General features: G+C 47.5%; 1 protein-coding gene across 1 annotated transcript; it reads left to right on the forward strand.

The window, feature by feature from the left end:
• Positions 1-5,911: 5,911 nt before the first annotated feature.
• Positions 5,912-9,242, forward strand: LOC136451451 (protein IQ-DOMAIN 6-like). Its single transcript, XM_066452153.1, has 5 exons — positions 5,912-6,382; positions 7,290-7,580; positions 7,688-7,915; positions 8,018-8,155; positions 8,239-9,242. Exons 1-5 carry the CDS (start codon positions 6,314-6,316, stop codon positions 8,839-8,841), a joined length of 1,329 nt encoding a protein of 442 aa, XP_066308250.1. The 5' UTR covers positions 5,912-6,313; the 3' UTR covers positions 8,842-9,242.
• Positions 9,243-10,780: the final 1,538 nt, after the last annotated feature.

Consider the following 10,780-nt stretch of genomic DNA (forward strand, 5'->3'; position numbering starts at 1 on the left):
CCGCAAGTGCGGCGCGTGCGCGCCGTGCAAGGCCGTGCAGGTGCGCGCCGGCGCCAACTACGAGCCCATCTGGTGGAAGTGGAAGTGCAAGTGCGGCGGCGCCGTCTTCGATCCTTAACGTGGCAACTGATAGAGAGATAGCATGTGAATTTGCATCTGCCTTGGACTTGTGCTACATCAGTGTAGTAGATACTACTCGTACTGTATCCCTGACATGGTTGTGATATTAATTTGGCTTAGGGCCTGTTTAGTTCGCGAAATGAAAATTTTTGGATGTCACATCGGATGTTTTGGGGATGTCGGAAATGGTTTTTGGATACTAATAAAAAAAACTAATTACATAGCTCGTCTGGAAACTACGAGACGAATTTAGTAAGCCTAATTAATCCATCATTAGGGCATGTTAGTACTGTAGCACTTATGGCTAATCATGGACTTATTAGTCTTAAAACATTCATGATTTTCAACCAAACTGTGCAATTAGTTTTTTTTCGTCTATATTTAATACTCCATGCATGTGCCGCAAGATTCGATGCGATAGTTTAGGGTGAAAATTTTTGAAAACTAAACCAGGCCTTAGATTTAAGAGACGATGTTGTTTAATTGGCCAGTCATCTGCTTCAGCTTCTACACTGGTGCAGCAATTTTCACCTGTTCCCCTGCGTTCTTTGTTGTTCATAATAGTTTTGCCCTGCCTTTTTTTTTTGCAGCTGAGTGGGGTTTGTTTTCCCCTCACAACTCAGAACAGCAGATGTGCGTGGTAACATTCTCCTTTCTTGTCAATTGGAGCGCCTTGAATATACTGCTGCGTAAATGTGTTCACTGATATCACGTGCAAACCAATTAACTTGTGTAAATTTGAAAACCACCAATCAGGACCACTGGATGCTGACTCAATGGATGGGGTGAGAGGGCTTAAGTGCAAAAAAAAAAAAAAAAGGACGGCGGGTGAGGGGGGGGCTTAAGCGTAAAAAAATCCCACCTCTCACCCTATTCATTGGATCAGTATCTAGTGGTCTTGATTGGTAGTTTCCAAGTTTGCACAGATTAGTTGATTTGCACCTGATACGTTGCCTTATTATCTATTCATTGCAGGATCTTTGCAGATATTCCAGTTCAAAACGCCCACTGTTTGTGAAACCATGAACGGAACGATAGAAAAGCCCGGTACAAAGCTGATATGGGTCTTAAGGCCCCCATCGGTCCTGGATAGCATAATCTGGCCCAAAAAACGATGGATGAGCTACGGTCCAGCCCAGCATGTATAACAGGTCTCGTTGCGAGCCAAGCCTATAACAGGGCTCGTTGCGAGCCAAGCCCTGTCCTGCCCAACTAGTTTACTGTGGAGTCCAGCCCAGCCCAGCCCAGCAAACAGATTCAGGGACCATTCCTTCCTTTCATAAGAAACAACAGGATCGACGACAACCCTTTCGTAGATGCAGCATCTTGCCCTTTGACACCAGCACAACACTACAAATCGCTTGTGAAGTACTCTTTGGGTACTTAAAAATAAAGTCATTTTAGACAAGGTTTGAGTTAAACATTGGGAATATAAATCATGAATAACTTTTAAGTTATTAAGTTTAGAAATGTGAAAATCATACGAATAGATTTATCTTGAAAAATACTTACATAAAAATATACATATATCACTTTTTGATAAATGCTTTTTATAAAAATAAGAAGTCAAAGTTATACTTCGAAGACCATATCGCTGTCAAAAACAACTTTATTTTTGAGTATGGAGTGAGTACAAGACGGACAAGGTGACAACTCGAATTTCCAACTCCTCAGCCGGCATTGAAATTCCTACGAGCTCTTGTTCATTTGCGGTGTTGTTTGGCCGCAGGTCGCACCAATCAGGACGCTCACACGGTTGATCCCAAATTCAAATCTCCATCGAGATTCTCTGTAATGTACTGTACTACTAGAGAGTACGCAAATGCTAAGAACCTATTCATATTCCCGTCCTTTTTAGCTTTTCTTGCTTGCCGCCTTCTCTTCTGAATGGATGCCTGCCTTTCACTTTTATTCTTTCTGAAAGCACCAACCATAACCAAGCTCTTTGTCAACTCATGCCAGCGGAATTATTTTTCTTTCGATAATGAAACTGTGCGGGAGTCCATCCCATCCAGACGGACCCACACAGACTCGATCGAGCCATTATCCAGGCTCGCTCACTTATCCCCGTTCCCCCACCACCCGCACATCCCCGTTCCCCACTCGCTCGCTCTACTCGCCCGCTCCTCCCGCACACCACTCGCTGCCGCGCCGCACGCCGTTCTCTAGGCCGCCCGCGGGACGGACGCCGCGCCCGCGCGCCAGTTCGCTGTCGCCCCTCCCTCCGTGACCTCCATGTGACCCCACCGGAGACAAGGACGACGGAGCGGCTCCGCCAAGGTAGGTCGGTGCTTCTCTGGATCTGAGCGCTCCTCCTCCTCTAGATCCGAGGGGCGCGGCGGTGGCTAGGGTTTCGGCGAGCTCTATGGTCCTATTCTCTCCCCCCTTCGGTGAGCTCGAAGGTGATGGGCCAGGGGCTGTTTTGTACGTCCTTTTTTACTGTTTCGCTGTGTTACCATGAGTTTTTTTTATGTTGCAACAGATGATTTTCGAATGTTGCAATGAGATTTTTTGGGTCGTTGCAACAGATGTTTTTACAATGTTGTAGTACTACTGCTTGAGATGTTGCAGTATATATAGTTTTTATGTGGCAGTATATGTGTCGGTGCAGAAAGTGACCAACAAGTAAATATTTATAGTTTTACCGTCTGTTGTGATCGGAGGTAGCTTAGCACTCAATGACACAGAGTTTATACTGGTTCAGGCAATGTGCCATACGTCCAGTTTGAATCGGTCGGTGACTTTATTCCTGAGCTCAGGTGCTCGAAATTTGCAGTGGGGTTACAAACGAGAAGGAGAAAGATGGGGGGGGGCACAAGAGGTCCAGTCGAACTCCGGTCGGAAGGGCCGAGAGTCACAGGAGCCCCGCTATGAGCTAAGTGTTCGAGCGTGTGCTCATGATTTGAACCTGGTGGTTCTGCTGTTGTGTAGTAGTGAACTTGATCGATCTGAATGAATCTACTTTGTTGGGAGAGAGCGCATCCCCTTTTATAGATGAAGAGATGACCTTACAAGTTAGAGGGAGAGAGTACGTATGCTACTGAGCCCTATGTCCACACCGGCGGGTACATGATGATGGTAGGCGCCCGCAATACTGTTGGATGTCAGATGCACGTGGAAGGTTGTGTTGTCTTCTTCGGTTATGGTAGACATCGACGCCTACCACACTGTTGATACCTGGAGGTATGCAAGGGGTTTTACCATGTTCGACTGGTACTGTAAATGCTGGCGCCCACAACACTGTCGATGCCCAGAGGCATGTGGGGGGAGCCTTACCGTATGAGAGTTAATAGCGCCCACAATACTGTAGGGGAAAATATCGGTGCCTATAACACTGCTTGGGTCCTGTCGTGCCAAGAGGGTCGCAGGGTACTGCCTGGCAGATGCGCAGGGTACGGTCCCTGGTATTGCGGTTTGACTTGTGCGCCCTGCCTTGCTTTCTCCATTCGTTCCCTGGTCCATACCGAGCGGGCGTCCCTGGTCGGTTGGTCCCAGTCAGCTCTGATCGCGCCTGTCAGAGAAGAGCAGTGAATAGGGGTTTGGCGCATCCCCGGTTGGAGATGCGGGTCAGAGTCGGAAGTAGTGTTTTGGCCAGACCTTCCGGTCGGAGAGGCGGGCTGGAGACCGAAGCGAGCGCTCCGGTCGGAGAGGTGGGCCGGAGTCGGAAATCGGGTGCCGTTCCTCCTCGGCCAGACCGGGTCGTCCTTCTGGCCTACCGTTTAGATACTTGGGCCGACCCACGAGTTGCGCGTTGTCTGCTTGAGCCGAGCCTTTGTTGGGAAGCCGGTCCACGAGGGACCCTGTGTTTATGAACCCGACACTGCTACAGTACCCACATGTGCTAGTGATCGATTGATTAGTATCATTAGATTCGTCTCGCAGTTTCTTGATGGGTTCTGTAATTTGTTTTTTTTTATTAGTATCCAAAACCCCCTCCCGATATCCTTCCGACACATCGATGTGACATCAAAAAATTTTCATTTCGCAGACTAAACACACCCTTAAATAAAGGGTCATGGATAAGAACGGTGATGATGGGCCCTTGATCCCCCAAAATGATGCCAACAAAGTGCTGCAGACGGGGGATGCTCAGGCTATCAGACAAGGCTCTGGTGTGTGCATGCATCCGTGAGTCCTGACTCCTGACTCCTGAGTCCTGAGTCCAGACCTTGTAGCATGCTTTTCTTTCATATTTGGCCCCGCACTAGCCAGGAATTTGTGAGCGAGGCACAGTTCGTTCGAGTAGGCCCGCAAAGCGTGACCTTTGTGTGTGTCTCTGCCTCTAGGTGTAGGAGTTTTTTTTTTCCCTGAGGAAATTCTCTAGTATAGGGGGAATATTCATAGATAGGGAACAGAAGTACTTTTACCCAAGGTTTACGGTAGGAACTGCTTGCTCCTCTTGATTCCTCAAAAAAAAAAAAAAAAACTTTTACCCAAGGTAGATAATGCTGATGATTGTTACTTTAGGTCCGGAAATCATGGTTTTCGGGTGGTGTTTAAATCCAGGGGCTATAATATAGGGATGTCATATGAGAGTGTTTGGATAGTAATAATAAAACAAATTACATAAGTCCTCAATAATCTATTAGTCGAATTTATTAAGCTTAGTTAATCCGTTATTAGCATATGTTTACTGTAGCACCACATTGTCAAATCAAAGATGAAGCGGACGGTGTGAACTCCCAATAGTAGTCTTAGGCCTTGTTTAGATTGTAAGTTTTTTCACTCTCTCCATCACATCAAATCTTTGGACATATATATGGAGTACTAAATGTAGATAAAAAAAACTAATTACACAGTTTGATTGTAAATTACAAGACGAATCTTTTGAGTCTAGATAGACCATGATTGGACAATAATTATTAAATACAAACGAAAGTGCTATAGTGTCACATACTGATTCCTAATCCCAATCTAGATATGACCTTACACTCTTACTGGCGCACTCTTTCTGTTTAATCCATCAATGATTCTAAAAATCGCAGTTGACAGGCACGGGCACGGACAGTCACGCAGAGCACAGAGCCACAGAGCACATCACACGACAAGTGGGAACAAACCGGAAAGGCGAAAGAAAACATTTGACCCATCCTTTCAACCAGCCCAGCCGCCCTGTTCTCATCGCTGGTCGCTGCTGTGCTGCTGGGTCCTGGGTGCTGCCACTGCCAGCCGCCCGGTTCTCGATGGGGCGGAACGCGAGGAGGTTTTTACGGGCTTTTTTTTTAACTCCTCCTATGAATGTGTGTCTGTCTGACTGTCCCGGCCGTCCATGGCCATCGGACACGACGGCAGCGAAACAAAGGGTAAAGAAAAGGCCACAGTATGGAGAGAATCCAATGCGATGTGAAACTGAAATGCTACGATGCTGAAGTTGAAACGGATTCTTTCACATAGGATCCTTCTTTCTCGCGTCGCGCTTCCAAGTTCCAACCGCGTCCATCGATGCTGCCTCTGTTTCGAAATCGCAAAATTTTAGCTGTTCTAATCTTTTTTTGATTTTCTTAATTAAAGCGAGTGATTGATTAGTGAGGGCCCGTTTGGAGGAGCTCCGACGGCTCCGGCTTCGGCTAATGTAGCACCACTATGGAGGAGCTGCTGGCGCCCCCAATTGCAGCTTCTCTGGCTCCTCCTCTTTTCCCGTTCATTTATACGGGAGCCGGAGCCATTTTTTTCGCTGCTACCAGGATCTACAGTGTTGCACAGTTCAATGGGAGCCGGAGCCCGAGCCGCTGGGCAAGGAGCCCCGCCAAAGACAGCCTCGGTCGCAACCGATGGCAGTAATGGACGCGGCGGCAGCTGTCTGTCTTTGTCAGCTCAGCTCAGCTCGGCGCAGCCCTGGCTTTTTGCACGCAGCGCTCCACTCTCAGCAGCACAGCGGCAGTCTGCGTGCTTGACCGCCTCCCTCCATTTCGAATTTCAAAACCCCAGAGCCTCCTGCCATGCGCCCGACCCGCCGGCCGCTCCCACTCCCACTGCAAAGCCCGAGCAGGCGGCACGCGCCCCTTTGTCTCGCCCGCCCCGCCCCGCGCTGCTCTCCACTCTTCCCTCCTCTTGTTCTTGCCAAAGGCTGCCGCCGCGTGGGTTGCCTCGCTGGCCGCTCCTCTTCCTGCTCCTGTGTCTGCCGCCCACCGCTTGGGACACGTCCGCCTCCGTTAGCCGCCGCCGTTCTGGGCGAGAGGAGGGGCGGAGCAGGATGGGAGGGTCCGGGAAGTGGGTCAAGTCGCTCATAGGGCTCAAGAAGCCCGACAAGGAAGACTGCAAGGTGAGTGGGGGTGGGGGGTAAGGAAATGGATGTTCTTGGTTTCTTTGCCCGAAATAGTTCCCCGTTTTTACCAGCCGTTTTTTTTTCTGTTTTGTTGTAATCTGGATGATTCCTGTCTGTCTCTGTCTATCGTGATTCATCCTTGCGAAGATTTCTTGTACATAGATGTCTCCATGAATGCTGCTTTCTCGCTGTCCCAGACTTAGGGGGTGTTAGTTGCCGCTATTAAAATTTAAAATTTAAAATTTAGAAGGTGTGTCAGAGGATATTGCATAGGGTTTTTGATATTAATATAAAAATAAATTATATAATCCGTCGGTATTTTATTGGACGAATTTTTAAACTTAATTAATTAGTATATGTTTACCCAAGTAAAACATGGTCAAATCCTGTACTAATTAGGTTTAAAGAATTTGTCTTGCAAATTAGTCGTAAATTATACAATTAATTTCGTAATTAGTTTATATTTTATACTTTATATATGTGTTGAAATATCCGATGGGACAACTAGAATTTAGTTTTTTTCCCCTTCTGAAGTGAAAAACAATGATTATTACCGTCTTGTTCCTAGTTCGTGTGGTACAGCCCCTATTTCCCTTTCCACACTAGATACAGAACATAGGATTTGATACTTTTTTTTTACTCCCAGAATGGTAACCCTGTATTTGATACCGTCAATGGCCACCAAAAGCGTTCCTTTCATTCCTTCGTACCACTTGTCTGTCAATACTCGCTTTCTTGCTTCAGACAAAAATCCTTGTGTACCGTATTTGTTCATTCGTATGGAAGTTCAAGTCATTCCGTGGAATCGTAGCTCAAAATCTGAGTTTCTCCCTTGTACAGTTCACTCTGAATTTTATTCTGAAGTTTTTTCATCAAATACGCAACTTTTACTGCTCCTGTCCAGGACAAGCTGCAGCTCCCATCAGTCCACGGAGGATTGCGAGGCAAGGGCCGCAAGTGGAAGCTGTGGCGGACCTCCTCCGGCGACCACGGCTCCATTTGGCGAGGCTTCAGAGGCGGCAGCCAGCGCTCGGCGGCGTCGGAGGCCTCGGACGACGCGTCGTCGGTGGCCGCCCCCGCCGACCCGTTCACGGCCGCCGTCGCCACCGTCACCCGCGCCCCGGCCAGGGACTTCATGGCCGTCCGCCAAGAGTGGGCCGCCATCCGCATCCAGACCGCGTTCCGCGGGTTCTTGGTACCCACATTTTTTCTCCGCGACACCTGTTTCTTCTTTGGATTCGTACTGGAATGGAGGTTGCGAAATTCGTGATGGTTTTGCGCGTGTGTTCGTCGTTGGTGAAGGCTCGGCGCGCGCTGCGGGCGCTCAAGGGGCTGGTGCGGCTGCAGGCGATCGTGCGCGGGCGGCAGGTGCGGAAGCAGGCGGCCGTGACGCTGCGGTGCATGCAGGCGCTGGTGCGGGTGCAGGCGCGCATCAGGGCGCGCCGCGTGCGCATGTCCACCGAGGGCCAGGCCGTGCAGAAGCTGCTCGAGGCGCGCCGCACCCAGATGGATATCCTCAGGGAAGCCGAGGTCTCAATTGCCTTCTCCTTACTAAGTTGATTCTGGTTCTGAAACACATTGAGTAGAAGATGAACAGACCCTCATTGCTGCTGTAATCTTTCTTTTTTTCAGGAAGGATGGTGTGACAGTCAGGGAACACTTGAACAAGTGAGGGTCAAGCTGCAGAAGCGGCAGGAGGGCGCAATCAAGCGCGAGCGAGCTATCGCCTACGCATATTCGCAGCAGGCCGATGGCACTGCCAAATGCAATGTAGGGATGATCGACACTTTGATTGTGATTCTGTACAAGTATTTGTGAATATTGATCTGACCTTTGTTCTGCCTGTTCTGCAGCCACCGAAGCTTACTTCCAATGGCCGGGTGAACCACTCCGGCATGCTGCTCAAGCATCAGAATTTCGACAAGAGCAATGGCAACTGGAGCTGGCTTGAGAGGTGGATGGCGGCACGGCCATGGGAGAATAGGTTGATGGAAGAGCACAACCAGACCAACTCCAGCTCGCCTGACTTCCGGTCCTCCAAGAACTGTGAGGATTCTTTTGGTGTGCTTGGTGACTTCTCTGAACCGAATTCAGTGAAGGTGCGCAAGAATAATGTCAGCAAACGGGTCTGTGCAAAACCACCTGGGCCAACGCACGCCCACGGACATCATCAGCGCCTCAAAGCCCAGTCGATCTCGTCTCTGAGCACTGAACTGCACAACGATGAGAGCTCTGCGTCATCGTCTTCTTGTTTTGCATCCACACCTGTATCATTCTCCACATTTGTGACTTCGGAGAAGACCGAGGACAATGTCAGGACGAGACCCAACTACATGAGCATGACAGAGTCGATCAAGGTGAAGCAGAAGGCATGCAACGCCCAGAGAACGGTGGCGCTGAAGCAGTCAGATGATAGGAAAGTCATGAGCGCCGAGCTGAAGGCCGCTCAGGTGTGATAGTTTCATGGAGCTCCATGCAGAGATGAAGCCTACTTCCACATCCTCTCTATGCTTGGATGTTTGCTTGGTGTCTTGCCACATTCTTGAGTGGCTCGGTGCTGCATTGTTGAGTTGTCCTTCTGTCGCTGGTCTGATTGTTCAACTTCTTGTTGTCAGATTGCGTCTTTGTTCAGTCATTGTGGCTGTATCTTTGTTCAGTCATTGTGGCTTTGTCAGTGGTAGAGTCTCTGTAAGATAGTTCTTTGAGTAGACAACATTGTGGATTTCTTGCCTGGGTGTTTATTTCAGGTGAAAAAGAGAGGATAATTTACAATGTCCTGCTTCCGAAGATAGCTCTTTGAGTATTTGGTCTATGCTGCGGTCTTAACTAGAAGCTGAAACCAGTGTGCTAAAACATTGCAGTGGTAATTTTCCATCTGACCTCATAATGTGAGGCACTGCTAATATATAATGATGCTCTCAAATTAAAAAGACTGAAACTACACCCTATTGGTATGCAAAACTGGGGTCTACTCGTATATGAATAAATTTTTGTTTGCCCACTGAAACAGTTTATCCTACTTGTTGAACTGCTAGCTAGTGGTAAGCAACATCACCTAGAAATTTTAGAAAAGTTCACAGTGGTCAAATGGCACATGATTATTGGAGCTCAGTGAGTAATCAACTTACTGATTGCCAAGTTCGAAGACAGCAGCAGATTCTTATCTTAGTTTGTGGAATAGTTTAAGGCCTTCGTATCATCGTATGACATTTTTCCAGGTGAACTGCTGATTACTCTTAAATGACCAGGACAGATTCTGTCCGGAATCAGACATGACACAGGGTTTGGCCTTGTTTGACCTCCTTGAACTGCTGATGTTTCCGCAAACTGACAAGGCCGAAAGTCTTGGTCAAAGAGCATAGTTACCCCAGATAACAAAGGCCCTAGAGACCTGGATCTATGCATCATGTGCACACCAAAAAAAAAAAAAACTGACTAAACTTACATACAAATTAAGGACATAAATATTGCTTGCTTTTTATAAGGACAGAAAAGCTGGCTCTATTGAACTAACTGCAGGGTAAAGAGGTCTGAAAAATCGGAGATCAAAGCAGTTTTCAGATAGGGAAAAAGGCCATGCAAATGGACAATTGCATCATTTTTCTGCCTTTCTTCTGAGAGGACAATGCATCATGCTACTGGCCAAGTTTTGAAATCTTGCGAGTACTACGTTTGCATGATTGCTTCCAGGGCCTTGTTTAGATGCCAAAAAATTTGGCAAAATGCACTGTAGCGGTTTTCGTTGTTATTTGGTAATTAGTGTCCAATCATAGTCTAATTATGCTTAAAAGATTCGTCTCGTGGATTTCGTCTAAACTGTATAATTAGTTTTATTTTTTATTTATATTTAATGCTTCATGCATGCATCCAAAGATTCGATGTAACGGGGAATCTTGAAAAATTTGGCAAAATTTTGGGGAACTAAACTGGCCCCAGGTTGGTCCTGGATTTATGAATGTGCTCATGACAGCCACACTGGAAGGGCAAAAATGTTTACTGGTTGCATTCTCTATTGGATGCTGACAGTGCATTGATTGTGCTCTGCTCAATCAGAATCTCACCGCAAATTTCAGGACCCTTTTATTGGCCTGCGGTGTGGTCAATCAATGAGTGTATCTGCTGGGTAGGGATGAAAACGGATCGGATACGGACGGATATCACCGATATTACATTTGTTTTCATATTTCTGTCCGGATTCGGATTCGAATACGGATAGTGTCAACTATGTCGGATAGGATACGATTGGATATCGACATCATAAATATGCGATTTGAGTATTCGGATACGGATACGGTATCGGATGTTGGATATCCGGACTCGGATACGGACAGATCTCAACCCCTCTAAACGGATTCGGTTTCGAATATGGTCGGAAAATATCCGTACCGTTTTCAT

Source organism: Miscanthus floridulus, chromosome 5 (genome assembly GCF_019320115.1).
Source record: "Miscanthus floridulus cultivar M001 chromosome 5, ASM1932011v1, whole genome shotgun sequence".
Taxonomy (NCBI): domain Eukaryota; kingdom Viridiplantae; phylum Streptophyta; class Magnoliopsida; order Poales; family Poaceae; genus Miscanthus; species Miscanthus floridulus.